Raw genomic sequence first — 26,298 nt, forward strand, 5'->3', positions numbered from 1 at the left:
AAACCCAAAGAAAGGCAATGCCAAAGAATGCTCAAAGTACTGCACAATTGTACTCATCTCACATACTAGTAAAGTAATGCGCAAAATTCTCTAAGCCAGGCTTCAGCAATATGTGAACTGTGAACTTCCAGATGTTCAAGCAGGTTTTAGAAAAGGGAGAGGAACCAGAGATCAAATTGCCAGCATCCACTGGATCATCAAAAAAGCAAGAGTTCCAGAAAAACCTCTATTTCTGCTTTATTGACTATGCCAAAGCCTTTAACTGTGTGGATCACAATAAACTGTGGAAAATTCTGAAAGAGATGGGGATACCAGACTACCTGATCTGCCTCTTGAGAAACCTGTATGCAGGTCAGGAAGCAACAGTTAGAACTGGACATGGAACAACAGAGTGGTACCAAATAGGAAAAGGTGTACGTCAAGGCTGTATATTGTCACCCTGCTTATTTAACTTATATGCAGAGTACATCATGAGAAATGCTGGGCTGGAAGAAGCACAAGCTGGAATCAAGATTGCTGGGAGAAATATAAATAACGCAGATATGCAGATGATACCACCCTTATGGCAGAAAGTGAAGAGAAACTCAAAAGCCTCTTGATGAAAGTGAAAGAGGAGAGTGAAAAGGTTGGCTTGAAGCTCAACATTCAGAAAACTAAGATCATGTCATCTGATCCCATCACTTCATGGGAAATAGATGGGGAAACAATGGAAACAGTGTCAGACTTTATTTTTCTGGGCTCTAAAATCATTGCAGATGGTGACTGCAACCATGAAATGAAAAGACGCTTACTCCTTGGAAGGAAAGTTATGACCAACCTAGATAGCATACTGAAAAGCAGAGATATTACTTTGCCAACAAAGGTCCATCTAGTCAAGGCTATGGTTTTTTCCAGTGGTCATGTATGGATGTGCAAGTTGGACTGTGAAGAAAGCTGAGCGCTGAAGAATTGATGCTTTTGAACTGTGGTGTTGGAGAAGACTCTTGAGAGTACCCTGGACTGCAAGGAAATCCAGCCAGTCCATCCTAAAGGAGATCAGTCCTGGGTCTTCATTGGAAGGACTGATGCTGAAGCTGAAACTCCAAAACTTTGGCCACCTCATGCAAAGGGCTGACTCATTGGAAAAGATCCTGATGCTGGGAGGGACTGGGGGCAGGAGAAGGGGATGACAGAGGATGAGATGGCTGGATGGCATCATCAACTCGATGGACATGAGTTTGGGTAAACTCCGGGAGTTGGTGATGGATAGGGAGGCCTGGCATGCTGCGATTCATGGGGTCACAAAGAGTCGGACATGATTCAGCGACTGAACTGAACTGATATATGACATGGCTCCAAGGGCAAGTATCTCAAAAACAAGCAAGCCAGGGGGAAGTTACATTACCTTTTATGATCTAGCCTTGGAAGTCAGGAAGCTTCAAGGACTTCCCTGGTGCTCCAGTGGCCAAGACTCCACACTTCCAATGCAGGGGCCCTGGGTTCAATCCCTGGTTGGGGAACTAGATCCCACAAGCTGCAACTAAGAGTTCTCATGATGTAACCAAAGATCCCTCATGCTACAGCTAAAAATCAGGTGAAGCCAAATAAATAAATGTGCTGTGCTCAGTCACTCAGTCATGTCTGACTCTTTGCGACCCCATGGACTCTAACCCACCAGGCGCCTCTGTCCATGGGATTTTCCAGGCAAGAATACTGGAGTGGGTTGGCACTTCCTTCTCCAGGGGATCTTCCTGACCCAGGGATTGAACCCTTGTCTCTTGTGTCAGCAGGTGAGTTTTTTACCACTGGTGCCACCTGGGAAGGCCAAATAAATAAACAAATAATAAATATTAAAAAAAACAGCAACAAAAAAAGAAAGTCAGGAAGCTTCACCTCCACTGTTCTGAATTTCTGAGACAGTTACAAAAGTCTCCCCATGTGTCAGGGGAGGAACTAAAGATCCTACCTTTCAAATAAGGTGCACTGAAGGTATAGCATGTTAGATGGGATATGTATGTATGATACAAAAAATAGAAATGCATAGGATACCAAAAAATGATACAAAGCAACATAACATTTCATATACATGGATGGAAAATACATATAGGAAAAATACAATCTTTCATACAGGGAATATACTTAGTGCAGTTGCTCAGTCTTATCTGACTCTTTGCAACTCCCATGGACTGCAGGATGCCACACTTCCCTGTCCATACCAACTCCCGGAGCCTACTCAAACTCATGTCCATTGAGTCAGTGATGCCATCCAACCATCTCATTCTCTGTCATCCCCTTCTCCTCCCGCCTTCAATCTTTCCCAGCATCAGGGTATTTTCCAGTGAGTCGGTTCTTCCCATCAAGTGGCCAAAGTATTGGAGTTTCAGCTTCAGCATCAGTCCTTCCAACAATTATTCAGGACTCATTTCCTTTAGGATGGGCTAGTTGGATCTCCTTGCAGTCCAAGGGACTCTCAAGAGTCTTCTCCAACACCACAGTTCAAAAGCATCAATTCTTCGGCACTCAGCTTTCTTTATAGTCCAACTCTCACATCCAAACATGACTACTGGAAAAACTATAGCTTTGACTAGATGGACCTTTGTTGGTAAAGTAATGTCTCTGCTTTTTAATATGCTGTCTAGGTTGGTCATAGCTTTTCTACCAAAGAGCAAGCATCTTTTAATTTCATGGCTGAAATCACCATTTGCAGTGATTTTAGAGCCCCCCCAAATAAAGTCTGTTACTGTTTCCATTGTTTTCCCATCTATTTGCCATGAAGTGATGGGACCGGATGCCATGATCTTAGTTTTCTGAATGCTGAGTTTTAAGGCAACTTTTTCACTCTCCTCTTTCACCTTCATCAAAAGGCTCTTTAGTTCTTCGCTTTCTGCCATAAGGGTGGCGTCATCTGCATATCTGAGGTTATTGATATTTCTCCCAGCAATCTTGATTCCAGCTTGCACTTCATCCAGCCCAGCATTTCTCATGATGTACTCCGCATATAAGTTAAATAAGCAGGGTGACAACATACAGCCTTGATGTGCTCCTTTCCCGATGTGGAACCAGTCTGTTGTTCCATGTCCAGTTCTAAATGTTGCTTACATTTAGAACTACATACAGGTTTCTGTATGTAGTCAGGTGGTCAGGTCAGGTGGTCTGGTATTGCCACCTTTTAAGAATTTTCCACAGTTTGTTGTTATCCACACAGTCGAAGGCTTTGGTGTTGTCAATAAAGCAGAAGTAGATGTTTTTCTGGAACTCTCACTTTTTCGACGATCCAACGGATGTTGGCAATTTCATATCTGGTTCCTCTGCCTTCTCTAGATCCAGCTTGAACATCTGGAAGTTCATGGTTCATGTACTGTTGAAGCCTGGCTTGGAGAATTTTGAGCTTTACTTTACTACTGTGTGAGATGAGTGCAACTGTGCGGTAGTTTGAACATTCTTTGGCATTGCCTTTCTTTGGGATTGGAATGAAAACTGACCTTTTCCAGTCCTGTGGCCACTGCCGAGTTTCCAGATTTGCTGGCATATTGAGTGCGGCACTTTCACAACACCATCTTTTAGGATCTGAAATAGCTCAACTGGAATTCCATCACTTCCAGTAGCTTTGTTCGTAGTGATGCTTCCTAAGGCCCACTTGACTTCGCATTCCAGTACGTCTGGCTCTAGGTGAGTGATCATACCATTGTGATTATCTGGGTCGTGAAGATCTTTTTTGTACAGTTTTTCTCTGTATTCTTACTATCTTCTGCTTCTGTTAGGTCCCTACCATTTCTGTCCTTTATTGTGCTCCTCTTTGCATGAAATGTTCCCTTGGTATCTCTAATTTTCTTGAAGAGATCTCGTCTTTCTCATTCTATTCCTATAAGTTGATATAATATCTCAGATGACAATTTACCAATGTTATAAATAACATATATTAAATAGCCTTTGATCCAGTAATTCTATTTTTAGAAATTTATCCCAAGGGGGGAAAAATCATAGATGCACGTTAAAATTTAGTCATGAAGATATAAAACTTGTTATTATGTCAATAATAAAAATAATTATAAGCAAACTATATATCCAATAGAAAACTGGTTAAATAAAAAGTATGATGTAAAAATTAGAATAGTACACTAAAATTCCCTTTAGAATTCTAGGATATGGGGAAAAATTTATGATATATTAAGGGGGAAAGTATATACACCATATGTGCAATATGATTCCAGATTTATAAAATAGATACATACAAATACACAGAAAAATAAAACTATGAAGAAACAGACTATTCTTTTTTAGTGGCGATTAACCTTTATATTTCTTTATTTCCTTTTACAGAAGGATCATATAATCAGAGGGAAAAGTTTAGACAACACAAATTAACCCCAATCTCTTTTATCTGTGGATTTGTGTCATTCACTAGTTTAGGGAACTTCACAGTTATTATCTTTTCAAATATCGATTCTAGTTCATTTTCTTTCCTCTTCTTAAGAGATTTCAATTTTATGTATGTTAGAACTTTTTCACACAAGGTTTTGTTTGAGCCCTCTGAACATCTCTCTGGAGGGTATGCGGTTTGATTCTAAATGTCTAGTTAAAGCTACAGTTTTTCCAGTAGTCATGTATAGATGTGAGAGTTGGTCTATAAAGAAAGCTGAGCCCCGAAGAATTGATGCTTTTGAACTGTGGTGCTGGATAATATTCTTGACAGTCCCTTGGATGGCAAGGAGATCCAACCAGTCCATCCTAAAGGAAATCAGTCCTGGGTGTTCATTGGAAGGACTGATGTTGAAGCTGAAACTCCAATACATTGGCCACCTGACACAAAGAACTGCTTCATTGGAGAAGGCCCTGATGCTGGGAAAGATTGAAGACAGGGGAGAAGGGGACAACAGAAGATGAGATGGTTGGATGGCTTCACCGACTTGATGGACATAAGTTTAGTAGGCTCCAGCAGTTGGTGATAGACATGGAGGCCTGGCATACTGCGATTCCTGGGGTCACAAAGAGTCAGACACGACTGAGCGACTGAACTGAACTGATGCTGTACACGTGACATATATTGTATATATATATATGTATATATATACATATATATATACATTGTATATCAACTATACCTCAATTTTAAAAATCTATTCATTGTTATTGCATGTCCCCTGTTCAGTTTAATTTCCTTGATAGGTTTTCAACTGCTGCAGTGTTCTAGATTATATATCTTTTGTGGGCATTTAGGTTTTTAATAGTTTTTACCTGCAATAAATAATGAAATATTTCAGAGGGAAAATTACATGAGAAAATTCTGAAGCAGAAACCACAAAACTACCACTTACACTGAAAAGATTTTCTAACAGTCTGGTGAACTGAAAGCTAAGATGACTTTGCATCTAAGAAGCACAGTATTTTTCATTTACATTATAATTTTCATACTCTTTTGAGCATTCAATAAGACTATTTTCATAGTTTTGTTTGGTAAGATATAGTGCTCATTAAATTACTTGGTGTAAGAGATCCTATGCAAGACTGGATACACTATCTGTATCCTTTCCACCAGCATTAATCATTTTCTTCATTAACTCCCAACACCAGAGGGCAGCAGCTTCAGTACTAATTATCAATAATGCAGAGAGTAACTAATGGAAAAAAATACTCCTTCAGCAAAATCTACACTAAATTACTACCCAACCTTTTATTTGGGGGGAAAAGTATTTCTAAAATGTAGAACAGACATATGAAATAAATAAAAACAACTAAATAAGCGAAACACACTGTCTTCCCACAAGGATTGATAAATCAAATTTAGATTGTCCAGGGAGAGACGATGAAAATCGAGTTATGGAATTTAATAGTATTTACATTCTTTGGTTAATTTAATGTATCTTATAAGCATAGGCTTCTCTTATTGTGGTAGTCCCAGGCATGGCTCAAACACTAAACAATTTGCCTGCAATGTGGGAGAGCTGGGTTCAATCCCTCACTCAGGAAGATTTCCTAGAGAAGGGAATGGTTACCCACTCCAGTATTCTTGCCTGGAGAAGTCCAAGGACAGAGGAGCCTGGTGGGCTACAGTCCGTCCATGGGGTCACAGAGTCAAACATGACTAAGAGACTACTACTTTCCCATGACTTCCCTAGTGGCTCAGAGAGCAAAGAATCTGCCTGAAATGTGGGAGATCTGGGTTCAATCCCTGGGGCAGGAAGATCCTCTGGAGGAGGAAATGGCAACCCACTCCAGTATTCTTACCTGGGAAACCCCACGGACAGAGGAGTCTGGTGGGCTGTAGTCCATGGGGTCGTAAAGAGTCAGACACTACAGAGCAACTAACACTTTCACTTTCACTTTTGTAAGTATAATTTGGAAGAGCCAAATAAAGACAAATTCCCTTTCGTTAGCTTCTCTTGGCTCTCTGATTTTTCTTTTTTTTTTTTTAATTTATTTATTTTAAATGGAGGCTAATTACTTTACATTATTGTATCGGTTTTGCCATACATTGACATGAATCTGCCCCGGGTATACATGTGTTCCCCATCTTGAACCCCCTCCCACCTCCCTCCCCATCCCATCCCTCTGGTTCATCCCAGTGCACCAGCCCTGAGCATCCTATTCAAATAGGAGGAAAGGAAGAGATGGGCAAAAATAATTCTAGATTAAAGATATAACCAAATAGACTTCTAATGGCCTTGTAGAAAACTTAAAGGAACTAAACAAAACTCCTTTTTGAAAGAAAAAAACAGGGCAAAGAAGACCCTAAATAAAAGGAAGAAGTAGTCGGTCTACCTATTTTGATATTTTCAGATGGGAAAGAAGAGGGTGCTTTCAAATAAGAATGCTTTCCCTTTCAAGTATTTTTTTTTAATCAAAGACTTGAATTTTTAGAAAAATTTTGGGTTTAAAGAAAACTGAACAGGTAGTACAGGGAGTTTCCTTAAACTCTCCTACCCAACCTGTTTCCCCTGTCGTTAACACTGTGTTTTGGAGCTAGAGGGAATGGAGGTAAGGGGACTTCTTTAATGAGTATAGAATTTCAGATTCACAAGACAAAAACGTTCTGGAGATCTGTTTCATAAAAATGAGAATCTGATTAATGCTATTATTGAAAAAGTGAAGTCGCTCAGTCGTGTCTGACTCTTTGCAACCCCATGGACTGTACTCTACCAGGCTCCTCCGTCCATGGGATTTTCCAGGTAAGAATACTGGAGTGGGTTGTCATTTCCTTCTCCAGGAGATCTTCCCGACCCAGGGATTGAACCCGGGTCTCCCACACTGCAGGCAGACGCTTTACCGTCTGAGCCACCAGGGAAGTCCCACACTTAACAACAGTGAAGATGGTAAATTTTATGTGTTTTTAACCACAATAAAAATTTAAATTTTCTGTTTTGTCTTCAGGTTAATCCTCAAAACTGAAAATACTGCAAGTATTAGGTTGTGAAGTGAAATTGCTCAGTGGTGTCCGACTCTTTGCAATCCCATGGGCTGTAGCCTACCAGGCTCCTCAGTCCATGGAATTTTCCAGGTAAGAGTACTGGAGTGGGTTGCCATTTCCTTCTCCAGGGGATCTTCCCAACCCAGGGATCAAACCCAGGTCTCCCGCATTGCAGGCAGACACTTTACCGTCTGAGCCATCAGGGAAGTCTATTAAGTTAAGATTATCTAAATATTGTTCACTAAAGACCCCGGGTTTGGAAAAATTTCATCTTTCCAGGCTCACCTTGAGTCGCCTGAAGGTGCTGAGATCAAGTGGATTTTTTCCCCTTCAGTTCAGTCACTCAGTCGTGTCTGACTCTTTGCGACCCCATGAATCATCAATTAATTCTTCAAAAATCACACCCTATTTTAGTTTGCTTCACTTTTGAACCATAACTTGCTTATTCAAGTCTGTCTTCCTTCCTTCCTCCCTGCCCTCCCTCCTCCCCTTCCTCCCTTTCTTCCATCTGTGGTTAACTGCTTTTCTTTTTTTGATGTTGCTGTTGCCAGAAATAACATGCCATCTTCATCATTATCATTAACATCTTCCAGCTCTCTTTTATGGCACAGACATTACATTCTTTTTTAAGATACATTTCTTTAAAGCCTAGTGTCGAACTAGTACACAGTTGTCATCTGTGATTTCTTTACAATGAACTCCTGGGGTGGTTCCTTCATGTCAGCTTCTCTCATATTTTCTATTTCCTTTTGCTATAGGTTTCTTCAACTTAAACTTTTATATTTTCTATTGCATTTGGCAGGGGGTGAAGGGATAGTTTTTTGCCCCCCTAACTTCCAAGAGCTCATTCTTCTTTCTTGTTCCTTTCACATAGCATCTTTCTTTATTTGATAGAATAATTGCTGCTGCTAAGTCACTTCAGTCGTGTCCGACTCTGTGTGACCCCATAGACGGAAGCCCACCAGGCTCCCCCGTCCCTGGGATTCTCCCGGCAAGAACACTGGAGTGGGTTGCCATTTCCTTCTCCAATGTGTGAAAGTGGAAAGTGAAAAGTGAAAGTGAAGTCGCTCAGTCGTGTCCGACCCTTAGCGACCCCATGGACTGCAGCCTACCAGGCTCCTCCATCCATGGGATTTTCTAGGCAATAGTACTGGAGTGGCTTGTCACTGCCTTCTCCAGATAGAATAATTACCTTTTAAAATTGATTTTAAGTTGTTATGTTCCTTTACCTTGGTTCTTTTCTGGGTCCACTGCTTTGTGTTTACTCTTCATACTACTTGCTTTCTTTACATAACTTGATTCTTGGTAAGTCACTAATATCCACCAATTTTTCTGGGAAGCTGGTATGGGTTTTCTCTGGTTTTTAATACATGGGCATGTTTTCTTCTAATCTCTTCTCAAACAGAATGGCTAATTGGGAGCTCTGTGTTTGTGAATTGGGCTTATGGTCCTAGAGACTTTGTTAGCACTAATTAAATTATTTAAGTTTTTCAAAAGAATAACTAAAACTAATGGCATAATGTAATTTAGTCAGGACAGAGAACAGGGTAAGTGAGCTCTCATTTTTCACAGCATGGATCTGACAGATAATATGTAAAATAAATCAAGGAATAGTGGTACCAGCTTTTATGGTCATGACAATAACTAAGAAGTCAAAAATGGGTTCTAAGGAGCAAACTGAGGATGCGAAGAGGTAAGTAGGAACACTGCTTTCCATTATAATCTTTTTATTATTTAAAAAAAAAATAAGCATGTATTTCTTTGAAATAAATAAAAATAAATTTAAAAATAAAATTGCAGAAACTAAAGAGCAAATGTAAAAAATTTGGAAATACACAAAAGGAAAAAAAATGTGTGTATGTATGTGTGTGTGTGTATATATACACACACACACATACATACATACACATATATTACATATATATATATATATGTGTATATATATATCTCCAAACCCTTATTTCTACATACTAAATGTCTTGGACAGAGGGAGAATGTTGTTGCCAAGGAAACCAAAGCAACTGTTAAGCAGCAAATTCAGCTCTTAAAAAAAAATTCCATGGCAATTTATTCTGTAGAATATTATAGTCTACTTCAGCTTTTACAAAAACCAATAAAATGGTTTTAATGAGGTCCCTGAAACTTGGTTTATGATGTCACTAACATCTATTAAACATTCCAGTTACAGAGTCTAGTACAGTGATAAGAAAGCTAGAGTAAAGATCAGATATCCTAGGTTTAGTTCCAAGTCTACCACTTAAAAGCCGTATGTCCTTGAGCAGGTCATTTCCCTTGTCTGAAACTAAGTTTCTTTAGTATTAAAAGTGGGGATAACTACACCTAACCTGCCTACCATACAGGGTTGTTGTGAATATCAAGTTATTTAGATCATCAAGGTTTGAAACACTACACAAATAAATTCAAGTAATAACCACTAATATTTTTCAAAATTAACAAGGTGATAAGTATTCTTCATTGATCAAATGCCAAATTATGTAAAGTATTAGAAAAAGGTTAACAAAAAATGTAATATAGACTAGTATAATTTTTTTTTTTAAAAAATGGAGATTCTCGGAAATAGCAACCCACTCCAGTATTCTTGCCTAGAGAATCCCATGGACAAAGGTACCTGGCAGGCTACAGTCCATGGGGGTCACAAGAGTCAGACACCACTTAGAGACTAAACCATTACAAAAATTGTATTGAACTACGTGGCAGACTCAAGTTCTGATTCAGGTTCTATCCACCACCATTGATAATTTCCACTTCTTTGGATCTCTGCACTATGAAACTGGACTAGACAACCTCTGTAGAGGTGCTTCATGGGTGTGTTTTCCATCACATGATGATGATTTAAAAAGAAATCAATTCACCACTTTTAAAAAAATGTGGGCTGTATTTTGCTTGAAAACATTCATTGCTAGATGTTTGAAAATCACTGACTTTAGGATGAAGTCTTTTATTTCTATTTTCAGGCATTTCATAACCGTAACCTAATTAATCTATCTTTACATTCTACTCTTTCTCAATGTAAACCTACCTTCAGAGACCACAGCACCATACTTGTTATTTCTCAAAATGCCATGGCCAATTCCTGCCTCCACACTGTTGTCAACATGTATATAGTTGTTGCCACTACAGCTGGCTGAGCAGCTCTGCCCTGGGTCCCATCCCACCCCCTACCCACATTTATACACCCGAACTTGGACAGGGTTTAATGTCTTTGATAAGACTGTTTTCAAAAATGGTAAAATTTACAGTATATCAAAAACAGGATAGAGTTGTCATGTTTATAGAGAACCTAGCTTCTAGCCAGCAAGACTTGTCTGCAATTTGATAGACTGTATGAAAGCATTAGGAAGGAAGTGGGGGCCTTAGCTCTAAGAGAGAGAAGGGGAGAGCACTGTAGCAGTGTCATCTGTGCATTGGCTGGAGGAGGAACACTTTGATCCACAGACTTGTTGGATTCCAGTGGTAGGACAGTCCCATCAGAGAGATGGCTGCATTTACTTATTACAAGCTAATGCTGTTAAACATTTATGCCATATATCTGACTCCTTGTGATTTGATTTCATAATCACTACAAAGCTTCAGATTCTTTCACTTCCCTAATGGTGCATCTAGAAAATGCCTGACTGAGACAAATTCATCTATATCACACCTGTACCATAAATTAATAAAACAGCTTTCTGAATTCTGACATCAGTTACTGTGACCTTGAGCAGCATGAGTCCATCCTGAGACAAGACAGACTACTAACAAATTAGTCTGAAGGCATAAGAACCGAGGGTCAGCTCCTGGACTATAATAAACAGAACAAAAGAATGTCACTCCATAGCAACAGCAAGGGATACCTGGGACCCCAATAAACACCCTGTCTTATTGCACTGTTTTTGTTTTAACACTTTCATATACCTTTATTCAAGGCCACCAACCACATACTAACGCCTTTCTATGATCTGGTCTACATGCCTTTCCAATAGTTTCTATGTACCCTAAGCTACTGCAGAAACAAATTTTCTAAGTACACACATTAATGTTTTTATCTCTACTTGGAATATTCTTCCTCTCAATGTTGACAAGTCTAAATTTTCACTAATTCTGAAGGGTTTAGCACAGATAGCACCTGCTGTATGAAGAAATTTCAAAGACCACCACCCACCATGACTAAAACTAGCAATATTGGTGACCTGGGCAAGTAAAAAATTGCTTTTAGATCAACTTATGACTTGGTACTATGTATCTTACCAGAGTCATCAAAGATCAGGGCATTTGGTAGGTTCTTTTTTTCACTATAAAAAATAAATATGTATTAATCAGGTATTACCTCACTTTCTCTATGCTGAAAGACCACACATGTTATCACCAACATGTAAAGCAATAAATACTGTAAATCCAAACGACTGTTTCACATTTCTGGACTCCACATTTCAGTGCCCTGGGACACCAAAGCCTAGCTTACCTACACTATCAATCTACAATAGATGTATCTTTCTTTACTAATTAAAAGCATTTTTCCCATTGAGAGAGGGATTGGTTAAGTAAATATTATTTTTATTAAATAATTATTAAACTTATTTAAATCTGTTAAAAGCACTGGTTACTTGCTACATGTATTGTATTTGTAAGCTTTGGTCTTACATTCCCTTCTATGTTCTTTGATGATACAATCCATACCTAATTAACCCTCGTGTCTCCCACAGGTTTTCAGTCAGTACCTTCTATATAGAAGGCCCTTTAAATATAAATTAATTTCTCTTCCACTTTCAGTGAGGGCTCTCCCCATTCTTTTTATATGTATCCCATCTTCTTATTGTCTTCCTTGACTATCCCAGTCCACAGGTCACTTACTTTTAAACTCCTATAAAAACCAACTGCCTATAAACTATTAAATTGCCACCAATACCATCCCAGCATTATCTTTTTACATGTATATGTATTTCATAGTCTTGTCACATTTCAGTATACCCAACAATATCTAGGTACAGCATGAACAATTAATATTAATTCACTCAGCCAATATTTTTAAAAATAATCAAATCAAAAGACCCATTAGGAAAACTATAGTCAAAACTGGCACCTAAATAGAACAAAAGATTTCAACCACGGCAATGAAACAAACTCCTATTGTTGAAGGGCCAAAGGCTTTGACACACATAATAGTTACTAGTAAATTAAATTGTGTTGGAATTCTACAAGTGTCTTCGAATATCATACATCTTCGTTTCACTTCACAGAGACACAAGCACAATCACATTTCTTTACTGACAGCAGATGGCTTTAAACAACAGCAATTAACTATATTAAACCTATAAAGATAACATTCATTTGTAATTTAGATTTCTCTGCTGAAGAGATATATATGGTCAGTTTACAGTATACATCATTTACAGTATGCTAAGCCTTAGCTCTTTTTTCCTACTAGGCTTCCTCCTCCCTAATGAACCAAAAGCAGAAGAGTAATCTGTAAATCTTCACTTCTTTTGTATCCTTCCACAACAAGGAACTATATTCACAGCAGGCAATAATAAAAACAGGCACATGGATTTAAAGTTATTCGCATTTTTCACATCTTTGTAATCAATGGGATACCACAGATTTTGCACATGACTGAAAAAAGTGTGTGTACATATGTATTTTTTGTATAAATGGTCAAATCCTACAAAAAGGGTGTTAGCTCTCTAGTAGCTCATTCAGAACATTCTGGAGCCTTGCTACTCAAAGTGTGGTCCACAGACCAGCAGCACTGGTATCACTTGGGAGTTCATTATGAAGCAGAATCTCACACCCCACCCCAGGCCTCCTAAATCACAATCTGCATTTAAAGATCTCCAGGTGATCTGCATGCACTTCAAGAGTTTGAAACGCACTGGTTTAGACTCCAGAGGAAGAATTAGAAGGTCCAGGATACATACGACCACATAATACTAAACAAGTAATTGCTTATTTGTTGGTTTTCCTTATTTGCTGACTGAAGGCTTTTTGAGGGTAGGAACCCTTTCTAGCCTCCTCACCACTAGCATACCACAGACCCAACAGGCCCTGAAACATTACCCAATGCTCAATGGATATTTTTTGCTGAACGCATGAAGGACTGAACAAAGTGAAAATAAAACTTTTTCAGAAGGTTACTAATCCTTTAGGAAGCTGAATAGCATGATTTCCCATATGACCACATTAATTCTTTAATTCAGTATTATTAATTCCATTTTAAATATGTTGCCGTCTCTACTTCAACAAATGCATTTAATATACTCGACAAAGCAAAAGCTTAGATCATCTTCCTCCGTTGGAGCTAAGGGCCTCTTTTACAAATGAAATGGCAGCATTTTAATTCTAGCTCTCATATATCCATCCCATATGCCTCCACAAGATGAAAACACCACAACAATTTGGAGAGAGGAACAGAGGAGGAATGGATACAAGTTTGTATCCCGAGCATCGCATGAAACTTGGAAAACATGATTTGTGGAAGAGGATACTTTCAGAAGATAACTTCTGGCCAGCGGAAAAAAGAGAACCCTTATCTTTCTCAAGAGGAAAAGGCGGTATTAGAGAATACACGGGAGCGATAAAAGACCAGCGACTACCTAGCGACGCAAGGTGGAAACACATCAGACCAGCGCTAAAGCAGATAGTGGTTAGATATCGTCCCAGAAGGTGGAAAAAAAAAAAAAACAACAAAAAACACCCACTTTCAGATTTGCAGAGAAGGAAGTCAAGGGAGAAGAAAGGGGAAAGGAAATATCTCTATTAAGGGTATAACTTACGATGATGATTAATTATTATTATGTTTTTGGAGAAAAGGAACATGACATACACTTGAAGGGGGGCGGGAAGTGGGGAGGAGGAAGGAAGGTAGCAATTTCTCGCCCTGCAAAAGGAAGCGACTACAGGAGTCCTCTCCCAGCTCAGACGGCCCCAGGAAGGCAGCACAGGCATAGGTGGGTGGCAACGCCCAGCTCCGCTAGCTCCCGCCGCATGGCCTGAGCCATCTCCCCCATAGACTGCCGAGCACCGGGGACGGGCAAGGGCGTACACAGGGTGGGAGGGCGTGCAGGAGGAGGGGGAGGATGCCCTGCTGACCAGGTACCCACCTTATCCCAACGGAGCCACTGCCCGATGGCTGTGTCTAGCTGAGGGTCCCCAGTGAGATAGGGGGCGTGGAGCAGGTTGGAGTTCAGGTCCCCCTCTGCGTTTTCAGTCATGGCAGCCAGTCTGGGGAGCGTGACTGGGGAGCCAGCGAAGACACCGAGCTGGAGGAGCTTGACGTGCGCTCACCGGGATCTCGACACCCCCTCCTCACTGAAAGGCATCGGAGACCAACCGCAGGACGTTTGTGCCAGGTCCTGTCGCAGCTTTGGGGAAACAGGAGAGAGGGGGGACGCGGCCGCCTCCTTCCCACTAGACGAGATCCTGGTCTCTCTGGGCGAACGGACCGAGGCGGTCCCACCTCCAGAGAACAACAACAGTCCCAGATGTCTGGGTCGAGGCTGCTGCCGCTACCGCCGCCCTCGCAGCTTTAGGCCCCGCCCTCGCGCCTCTGGCCCCGCCCCTTCCCAGCCGATTTAAGCTCCGGGGACTAGAGGCGCGAGCCGGGAAGCGCGCTCCCGACGCGCCCCTAGCGGCGCGAGGTAGGACCCTGCTGCAGCGTGAGGAATAGGGGCAAGGCCATTTTATTTCTTAACTTGCCTTTTCCCAAGTGTCTTATTCTTGTTACAATCCCCACCCACCCCAACGCGTCTCCTTTTCTGCATCAGACGCCATGTCCGCCACGACGCGCCCGCCTCAGAGCTCGCTTTTGTGAATCCCCACGCCGCGCGAAGGCCCCCACTTGTCTCGTCTTGGGGAGCGCGCCTGGCGGGAGAGTGCGAGTGCTGCCCCCGCATGGCCTCACGGGAGTTGTAGTTCTTTTTTTTTTCTCTCCCCCCCTCGAGGCGTGTAAAGACCACCGCAGACTACAACTCCCAGCGCTCCTTGCCCTTCGTTTTCTCAAAGGAAAAAAGCCACACCTCTAGGCTGTTCCCTATAGAAACGCCCGGTCCGCGTTAGGTCCACTGCAGTTGTGTCCCTGGGCTTCAATTAGATTAAACAAGGGCAGGTGCAGGAAGGGTACAGCTGTTTTCTATTCAGTGCTTTACAGTTTACGAATCGCCTTCTATCGTCTTAACCATCATGTGAGAGTAAAAAGGACGTGATCCATTCTCATTTTACACACAAAGAGGAAGCTGCCTCTGAGTGAACTGACTTTTTCAAAGAGGCGGAATTCAAAAGTAGTCAAACGAGCAATCCAACCTCATTTTAGATCTCAGATAGCAGCTCATTTTGCTCAGCTGCTACAGTGGACTAGGAGGTAGGGAGAACAAGATAACTGGGGAAAAACAACCAAGTTGTGAAAGAGGGAAGATGTGTCAGCATTTAACCATAACACAAAAATGAATAAGCGTTAGCGTGCAAAAAGCACTGGAAATAGGAATATGGAGCAAGAAGAAAGGTTGAAAAGAAATAGTCTTAAATTTCTCCTTATTTTGGTCTCCTCTCTTCTACAGAATGTTCGCGTTTGAAGTCACAGAACAGGTGTGGGAGATGATGACAAGTGCTTACCTGTCAGACACAGCTGCTCTTGAGTCTCTTGGTGTAGCTTCTTAAACAGTAGCCCTACGATTTTGACCCAGTGACTCTTTCTCTCGTCAGTTTTTTGCAAGGAGAGTGTAATAGTATTTACACCTTGGCTGCAGTAACTTAAATGGCTTTAAAGTACTTGGAGGTTCACAGATAAAACATATAATAAATTCAAAGTGTTCAGTTCAGTTGCTTAGTTGTGTCCGACTCTTTGCGACTCCATGAACTGCAGCACACCAGGCCTCCCCCTGTCCATCACCAACTCCCGGAGTTCACCCAAACTCATGTCCATCGAGTTGGTGATGCCATCCAGCCATCTCATCCTCTGTCGTCCCCTTCTCCTCCTGCCCCCAATCACTCCCAGCATCAGAGTCTTTTCCAGTGAGTCAACTCTTCCCATGAGGTGGCCAAAGTATTGGAGTTTCAGCTTTAGCATCAGTCCTTCCAATGAACACCCAGGACTGATCTCCTTTAGAATGGACTGGTTGGATCTCCTTGCAGTCCAAGGGACTCTCAAGAGTCTTTTCCAACACCACAGTTCAAAAGCATCAATTCTTCAGTGCTCAGCTTTCTTCACAGTCCAACTCTCACATCCATACATGACCACTGGAAAAACCATAGCCTTGATGGACCTTTGTTGGCAAAGTAATGTCTCTGCTTTTTAATATGCTATCTAGGTTGGTCATAACTTTCCTTCCAAGGAGTAAGCGTCTTTTAATTTCATGGCTACAATCACCATCTGCAGTGATCTTGGAGCCAAAAAAAGTCTGACACTGTTTCCACTGTTTCCCATCTATTTCCCATGAAGTGATGGGACCAGATGCCATGATCTTCGTTTTCTGAATGTTGAGCTTTAAGCCAACTTTTTCACTCTCCTCTTTCACTTTCTCCTTTAGAATGGACTGGTTGGATCTCCTTGCAGTACAAGGGACTCTCAAGAGTCTTCTCCAGCACCACAGTTCAAAAGCATCAATTCTTCGGCGATCAGCTTTCTTCACAGTCCAACTCTCACATCCATACATGACCACGGGAAAAACCATAGCCTTGACTAGACGGACTTTGGTTGGCAAAGTAATGTCTCTGCTTTTTAATATACTATCTAGGTTGGTCATAACTAAAGGAGATCAATCCTGGGTGTTCATTGGAAGGACTGATGCTAAAGCTGAAACTCCAATACTTTGGCCACCTCATGCAACTAGTTGACTCACTGGAAAAGACTCTGATGCTGGGAAAGGTTGGGGGTGGGAGGAGAAGGGGACGACAGAGAATGAGATGGCTGGATGGCATCACCGACTCTATGGACATGAGTTTGAGTGAACTCCGGGAGTTGGTGATGGACAGGGAGGCCTGGTGTGCTGTGATTCATGGGGCCGCAGAGAGTCGGACACGACTGAGCGACTGAACTGAACTTTCACTTTCATCAAGAGGCTTTTAGTTCCTCTTCACTTTCTGCTGTAAGAGTGGTGTCATCTGCATATCTGAGGTTATTGATGTTTCTCCTGGCAATCTTAATTCCAGCTTGTGCTTCCTCTAGCCCAGCGTTTCTCATGATGTACTCTGCATATAAGTTAAATAAACAGGGTGACAATATACAGCCTTGACGTACTCCTTTTCCTATTTGGAACCAGTCTGTTGTTCCATGTCCACTTCTGTTGCTTCCTGACCTGCATAGAGGTTTCTCAAGAGGCAGGTCAGATGGTCTGGTATTCCCATCTCTTTCAGAATTTTCCATAGTTTATTGTGATCCACACAGTCAAAGGCTTTGGCATAGTCAATAAAGCAGAAATAGATGTTTTTCTGGAACTCTCTTGCTTTTTCCATGACCCATATTTGTTAAATATGAAAGTTCCTAGGCCCTATCGCAATGTACTGATTCAGAATCTCTGGGGTACTGTCCCAGAAGACAAACTCCTAGGGAGACCCTGCCTGGAGAATTCCATGGATAAGGTTGCAGAGAGTCAGACACGACTAAGCAACTAACACTTTCACTTTCACCTTTTCAGTTAATTTTTATATATAATATTGCTGCTGCTAAGTCACTTCAGTCGTGTCCGACTCTGTGTGACCCCATAGATGGAAGCCCCCCAGGCTCCCCCGTCCCTGGGATTCTCCAGGCAAGGACACTGGAGTGGGTTGCCATTTCCTTCTCCAATGTGTGAAAGTGAAAAGTGAAAGTGAAGTCGCTGAGTCGTGTCTGACCTTTAGCCACCCCACGGACTGCAGCCTACCAGGCTCCTCCATCCATGGGATTTTCTAGGCAAGAATACTGGAGTGGCTATAATATTAGGAAGGGATATAACTTCATTCTTCTGAAGATGGCTATTCATTTGTCCCAGGACCATTTGTTGAAAAGACTATTCTTTCCTCATTGGATGATTTTGGCATTCTTGTTAAAAGTTGGTTGACTGTAGACATATGTGTTTATTTCTGGACTCTCAGTTCTGGTCCATTCATCTTTATGTCTGTCCTTGTGCTAGTACCACAATGTCTAAATTACTGCTACTTTATTGTAAGATTTGAAATCAGGAAGGATAAATTAGGAGGTTGGGATTAACATATATACACAACTATGTATAAACTAGATAATCAACAAGGACCTACTGTATAATACAGTGAACTCAACTCAATATTCTATAATAGTTTACATAGGAAAAGAATCTGAAAAAGAATAGGTATATGTATAGCTGAATCATTTTGCTGTACACCTGAAACTAATACAACATTGTAAATCAACTACACTGCAATATAAAATAAAAATTTTTTAAATTAAAATCAGGAAGTATGACTCCCACTTTGTTCTTCAAGAGTATTTGACTATTCTAGGTCCCTTACAAGCCCATTCAAATTTTACAAGGAGCTTGCCAATTTTTACAAAGAAGCCAGATGTGACTGAGCTTGCATTGAATCTATAGATCAGATCAGGGAATATTATTGTCTAAACAAGGTTCAGTCTTCCGATCTATGAACATGTGATATTTTTCCAATTATAAATCTTCTCTAATATCTTTCAACAATGTTTTGTAGCTTTCAGAATACTTTGGCCACCTCATGCGACGAGTTGACTCACTGGAAAAGACTCTGATGCTAGGAAGGATTGGGGGTGAAAGGAGACGGGGACGACAGAGAATGAGATGGCTGGATGGCATCACTGACTCTGTGGACATGACTTTGAGTGAACTCTGGGAGTTGGTGATGGACAGGGAGGCCTGGCGTGCTGTGATTCATGGGGTCGCAAAGAGTTGGACACGACTGAGTGACTGAACTGAACTGAACTGAATATCTTTCAACAATGTTTTGTAGCTTTCAGTGTATAATTTTTGTACTTCTTTCATTAAATTTATCCGTAAATACTTTATTCTTCTGGATGCAATTGTAAATGGAGTTGTTTATTTAATGTCATTTTTTCTCTTTTTAAATTAATTAATTTGGCTGCACCAAGTGTTAGTTGCGGCCCATTGTGTTATGGGGAATATTTTGTTGCAGCCCACAAACTCTCTAGTTGTGGTATGCAGACACAGTAGTTGGGGTGCACGTGCTTAGTAGCTCAAAGGCATGTGGGGTCTTAGTTCCCCAACTAGGGATCAAGCCCACATCCCTTGCATTGCAAAGTGGATTCTTAACCAGGGAAGTCCCTTAATTTCATTTCTTGATAATTCATTGCAAGTGCATCCTACTTGGTGGTGGTATATCATTGTTTTTATATGTTGCTGCATTTGGTTTGTTAGTATTTTGTTGAGGATTAATTAATTTATGAATGAGGACCACATTCATAATAGATACTGGGCATTCCTGGTGGCTCAATGGGAAAGCATCCACCTGCAATGCAAGAGATGAGGATTTGATCTCTGGGTTGGGAAGATCTCCTGGACAAGGAGATGCCAACCCACTCCAGTATTCTTGCCTGGGAAATTCCATGGACAGAGGAGCCTGGTGGGCTACAGTCCATGAGGTTGCAAAGTGTTGGACACGACTTAGTGACTAAACAACAACAATAATAGATATTGGTCCATAGTTGTCTTGTGATGTGTTTTTCTGGCTTTGGTATCAGGGTAATACTGACCTGGTAAAATGAGTTGAGAACTGTTCTGTCCTCTTCTAATTTTTAGAGGAGTTTGTGAAGAATTGGCACTTATTCTTATTTAAACTTTTAGTGGAATTTAGTGGTGCAGCCATCTGGGTCTGGGCTTTGTGGGTAGTTTTCTAATGACTCAATCTCTCCACTTTTTATAGATCTGTTCATTTATCTATTTCTTCTTGACTCTATCTCAGTAGTTTGGGTCTTTGTAGGAATTTGTCCATTTTATCAAGGTTGTCTAATTTGTAGGCATAAAATTGTTTATAGTGTTCCTTTATAATCCCCATTTTTGTCTGTAAGTTCAGTGATAATGTCCCTTCTTTCATTTCCGATTTTAGTACTTGGAGTCTTTTTGTTTGTTTTTTGTGTTTTCTTTTGTTTTCCCCTTGGTTAGTCTCACTAAATTTGTCCAGTTTGTTGCTGTCTTCAAAGAACTGAGTTTTTGCTTTGTTGATTTTCTCTATTGCTTTTCTATTCCTTATTTCATTACTTCCACTCTGATCTTTATTATTTTTCTTTTTCTAATTTGCAAATTCTCTTTTCATCAGCATGCACTCTGCTAAACTGGGTGAGTTTGAGGTTTTGTGTATGTGCATTCTAATAAAACTTTATTTACAAAAACAAGTGGCAAACCAGATTTGGACTTTGAGCCACCATTTACCCATTCCTGATCCAGAGTAATGGATCCCAAACTTGAGGGCATAGCATTTTAAGGAACTGACTCCTGGGCCTTACCCCTTAAGATTCTAATTCAAGTAATCTGCGTTGGAGCATGGTAACAAGTGGATTTTTGCTTGCTTGTTTTTTGTTTTAAACTCTGCCAGGTGTTTCCAATGTGTAGCCAAGGCTGCAAGCAATAAGTTTAGAGCAGGGATTTGACTTTTGGGGCTGTGTGTATTTGTTTTTGTCTTGAAACAACCGAAATTTATTGTTTCAGAATTTGAAAGCCTGAAGTCCAAGTTGTGTCATTAAGAGGATGCTCTCTCTGAAGGCCATAGGGAAGAATCCTTCCTTGCCACTTTCAGCTTCTGGTGGCTCTAAGTGTTCCTTAGCTTATGGCTGCATTACTCCAACCTCTGCCCCTGCCTTCACATGACCTTCTCCTCCTCCAGGAAGAGCCAAATAGAAGAAATACACAGGCCAAAGTTTGGGGCGATGGGGTGGCGGGCGCTTTTAGTACCTGAAAATGTTCACCCACACCTTTGGGGTTTTAATTTCAGTTACTGTATTTTTTATTTCTAGAATTCTTTTAGATTCTTTTACAAACTTATTGTAGCCCTTTTTGTGATTTCTTATTCTCTACAGAGATCTCCAAAGTTGTGTTTTCCTTTATCTGTAGTCAACGTTGTTGTTCAGTATCTGAAATCTTTGTGAATTTGTTTCCTTTGCCTAGTTCTTGATTATAGAGTCTGGTTTCTTTGTGAGTTTTGTGTTTGTGTTGGACATTATATTTGACCAACTATTTGTATGAATAAGTTTAGACTTGCAAGGAAAGTACTTTTGTCTAGAAAGGATTTGTATTTGTTTCTGCTAAGTTCCTGAGTTCAGCTACGTTAAGGCTTGTAATTCTCTGGTGCTCTTACTACCCTACTTAGGATGTCATTCTGTGTAAGGTATTTTTCTCCTAGTTTATCTTTACTCTGGGTGTGAAGTCCCAACATATTGTGAGAAGTTTCTCCTGAGACTCTCAGTCTTTTGTAGGCTCTAAGGTTTATTTTCTTTCTTGCCCAAAAGGCTTTTTAATTTCAGGTTCAAAATATTAAGGATTGACAAATGCTTTCAGGAAAAAAAGCCACATTTCAACTGTTACCTCTCTTTTTCCTTTACTTTTGGCCTGGTAATTTCTTGTTGGCTTGTTACCTTTCTCCCATGATTTAAAATATGGTGAAAAATATTAATTGAGCTTTGTTATCTAGTTATAGCAGGAAGATTAATTTAAAAAACCCATTTTAAGAGCTATTATATTATTTTGATAATCATCTTTTGGCTGTAAAATATTACATCAAGTTGATCTGCCATATTATTTTTTAAAAATGAATCTCATTTTGTGTGACTCTTAGCTTGTCTCCATTTTTTCTATAATAAATAACAATAGCAATGAACATTTTGTTCATAAAGTTGTTTTTGCCTTTTACAGCTAGCTTCTTGGGAGTACAATTACTGAGCAATATATTGTACGTGCTTAAGACATTTAATTTCCAAAGGGTTGATTTAATTTTTTGAGTTGAATTGCATGATCTTAATCTATTTATTTCTGTCATGGTAATATAGTGCTTGTATGCCTGTTAAGTTTCTTCAGTCATGTCTGACTCTTTGTGACCCTATGGACCATAGCCTGCCAGGCTTCTCTGTCCATGGGATTCTCCAGGAAGGAATATTGGAGTGGGTTCCCATGACCTCCTCCAGGAGATCTTCTCGACCTAGCTCACGTCTCTTAGGTTCTTTACCACTAGCGCCACCTGGGAAGCCCCATGGTAATATTACTGTCTTTTAAAATTAAACCAGATAAACTAATCCTGGCCAGTTGGATAAATAGCTCTCAAGCAAAAGATGATCTTTATGAATTTTCTTTTAAAATATTAACTTTTTAATAAAAATTATTTAAGTACAACTTAATGCAGTAAATACTTGCATGTCTGTAGTGTGCAGGCACCCTTCTGCAAGTGGTGCAGATTTAGTGATAAGCCAGATAGATTCTGGTCTATGCCCTTATGAAACCTAAGGTGGGGAACATAAGCAAATAATACATCATTGACATGCACTGTGCTAAGTGCTTTAATGATGGTAGTCCAGAATACTACAGAAGAACAGAAGAGAAACAACCCAGACCGGAAGGGCCATGGAAGGTAGCCTAAGAGAAGTAATAGCTATGCATTGTAAAATTTGAAAACAGGTAGCCTGAGTCCTCAAACTTTGTCCTGATTTTTCAATGTTCTTTGAGTTTTCTAGGTCCTTTGCATTTCCATGTAATTTTTAGAGTAAACTCGTAAATTTCTACCCCCAAAAAGCATACTGAGAGTATGACTGGGATTGTGTTAAATCTCTACATCAATTTGGGGATAGTTATTTTAACAATATTGAGTTTTCCAATCCATGAAAATGATGTATCTCTTTATTTTTAAAAGGTTTCTTTAATTTCTCCCAGCAAGGTTATATAGTTTTCAGTGTAGAGATCTTAGAAGTCTTAAGCATATTCCAAAATATTTTCTCTTTTAAACAGATATAAATGGTTTCACTTTATAGCATAGCTTGGAACTAAAGAATAAATAGAAGTTAGGCAATGGGGATATGGCATTTTAGGCAAAATTAATAAAATAAGACAAGTCTCATATTTTTTTTAAAAAAACTTTTTAGTTTGTATTGGGGTAGAGTCAATTAACATTGTTGTGACAGTTTCAGGTGAACAGCAAAAGGACTCAACCATATATATACATGTATCCATTGTCCTCCAAACTCCCCTCCCATCCAGTCTGCTGCATAACATTGAGCAGAATTCCATATGTTATGCAGAAAGTCCTTGTTGATTATCCATTTTAAACATATTTAGTGTGTACATATCCATTCCAAACTCCCTAACTATCCCTTCCCTCCATCCTTCTCCACAGCAACCATAAGAACAATATTTGGATGTTGAAAGATCAAAATGACAAGTATCAAGCCTCTTTTATCATATTGCCATCGAAAAAATACCACTGAAGTAACAAGCACGCTAAAAGGACATTCTTTTTGAATTCCAGCACCTGCAGCTATAAACCTTGTAATAATATCTAATAATGTCTATTGGGTGGATATTATTATCTCACAATAGAAAAGTAATATCTAATAAGTTGAGGACTTAGTTTAAGCTTTCTGGAGAAGGAGACGCTGGTTTGATCCCTGGGTTGGAAAGAGCCCCTGGAGAAGGAAATGGCTACCCACTCCAGATTTGTTGCCTGGAAAATCCCCTGAACAGAGGAGCCTGGCAAGCTTCAGTCCACAGGGTCGCAAAAGAGTCAAACACAACTGAGCAACTAAACAACAACAACCTAGTCTTAGAACTACAGAACACTTCCTTTCCCTCTACACATTGCCATGACAGATGACCTTGGTTTGGTGATGGCTTTCTAGATATAACACCAAAGGCACAGTCCCTGAAGGAAAGAATTAGTAAGCTGGACTTCATTAAAATTAAAAATTTCTGCACTGTGAAAGACACTGTTAAGAGAATGAAAAGAAAACATACAGACTGGGAGAAAATAATTGTAAAAGACATACTGATAAAGGACTGTTATTCAAAATATACAATGAATTCTTTTTTTTAATTAATTTATTTTAATTGGAGGCTAATTACTTTACAATATTGTATTGGCTTTTGCCATACATTGACATGAATCCACCATGGGTGTACGTGTGTTCCCCATCTTGAACCCCCTTCCCACCTCCCTCCCCATATCATCCCTCTGGGTCATCCCAGTGCACCAGCCCTGAGAATCCTGTATCATGGATCGAACCTGGACTGGCAATTCATTTCACATATGATAATATACATGTTTCAATGCCATTCTCCCAAATCATCCCACCCTTGTCCTCTCCCACAGAGTCCAAAAGACTGTTCTATATATCTATGTCTCTTTTGCTATCTCACACATATGATTATCGTTACCATTTTTCTAAATTCCATATATATGTGTTATTATACTGTATTGGTGTTTTTCTTTCTGGCTTACTTCGCTCTGTATAATAGGCTCCAGTTTCATCCACCTCATTAGAACTGATTCAAATGTATTCTTTTTAATGGCTGAGTAATACTCCATTGTGTATATGTACCACAGCTTTCTTATCCATTCGTCTGCAGATGGACATCTAGGTTGCTTCCATGTCCTCGCTATTATAAACAGTGCTGTGATGAACATTGGGGTACACGTGTCTCTTTCAATTCTGGTTTCCTTCGTGTTTATTCCCAGAAGTGGGATTGCTGGGTTGTATCGCGGTTCTATTTCCAGTTTTTTGAGGAATCTCCACACTGTTCTCCATACTAGCTGTACTAGTTTGCATTCCCACCAACAGTGTAAGAGGGTTCCCTTTTCTCCACACCCTCCCCAGCATTTATTGCTTGTAGACTTTTGGATAGCAGCCATTCTGACTGGCATGAAATGGTACCTCATTGTGGTTTTGATTTGCATTTCTCTGATAATGAGTGATGTTGAGCATCTTTTCATGTGTTTGTTAGCCATCTGTATGTCTTCTTTGGAGAAATGTCTGTTTAGTTCTTTGGCCCATTTTTTGATTGGGTCATTTATTTTTCTGGAATTGAGCTGCAGGAGTTGCTTGTATATTTTTGAGATTAATTCTTTGTCAGTTACTTCATTTGCTATTATTTTCTCCCATTCTGAAGGCTGTCTTTTCACCTTGCTTATAGTTTCCTTTGTTGTGCAGACGCTTTTAACTTTAATTGGGTCCCATTCGCTTATTTTTGCTTTTATTTCCAATATTCTGGGAGGTCGGTCATGGAGGATCCTGCTGTGACTTGTGTCGGAGAGTGTTAAAAATATGGAACGCTTCACGAATTTGCGTGACATCCTTGCACAGGTGCCATGCTAATCTTCTCTGTATCGTTCCAATTTTAGTATATGTGCTGCCGAAGTGAGCACTACAAGGAATTCTTAAAACTCAACAACAGGAAAATGACAACCCAATTTAAAAAATGGACCCCCCAAAAAATATTGACCAAAGCCCCCCAAAAATATTGACCAAAGAGTTTAACAGACATTTCACCAAAGAAGATACACAGATAGCAAGTAATGAAACGATGTTCCACATAATTTGTCATCGTGGGAATTCAAATTAAAACAACAGTGAGATACCACCACACACATATTAGAATGGCCAAAATTCAGAACACTGACAATACCAAATGCTGACAAGGATGTGGAGCAACAGGAATTCTCATTCAGTGCAGTTAGGAATGGAAAATAGTACAGCTGCTTTGGAAGACAGTTTTGGCGGTATCTCATGAAACTAAACATATGCTTACCAATAAATCCAGCAATTATACTCCCTGGTATTTACCCAAAGGAGGTGAAAACTAATACATACACAAAAGCCTGCACATGGATGTTTGTAGTAGCTTTATTCATAATTGCCAAACCTTAGAAGCAACCAAGATGTCCTTTAGTAGGTGAATGGATAAAAACACTTGTATTATCTGGACCACATAGTATATTTGTCCCACAATATT

At 40.0% G+C, this 26,298-nt stretch overlaps 1 protein-coding gene and 1 non-coding gene across 2 annotated transcripts in view; both read right to left on the reverse strand.

Annotated features, from left to right (window-relative positions):
* PGM2L1 (phosphoglucomutase 2 like 1) overlaps positions 1–15,224 on the reverse strand; it is a 60,922-nt gene extending 45,698 nt beyond the window's left edge. The window contains exon 1 of the mRNA XM_055423663.2: positions 14,482–15,224. Within this exon, the coding sequence (XP_055279638.1) occupies positions 14,482–14,592 (111 nt within the window). The 5' untranslated portion in view covers positions 14,593–15,224. The remainder of the gene's footprint in view (positions 1–14,481) is intronic.
* A 10,380-nt stretch (positions 15,225–25,604) lies between these two features.
* Positions 25,605–25,711, reverse strand: LOC129554952 (U6 spliceosomal RNA). Its single transcript, XR_008685676.2, has one exon. It is a non-coding gene; the product is annotated as a U6 spliceosomal RNA (small nuclear RNA).
* Between the last annotated feature and the right edge of the window lie 587 nt (positions 25,712–26,298).

Source organism: Moschus berezovskii, chromosome 14 (genome assembly GCF_049115385.1).
Source record: "Moschus berezovskii isolate FMDL1 chromosome 14, NW_MosBer_1.0, whole genome shotgun sequence".
Classification (NCBI taxonomy): domain Eukaryota; kingdom Metazoa; phylum Chordata; class Mammalia; order Artiodactyla; family Moschidae; genus Moschus; species Moschus berezovskii.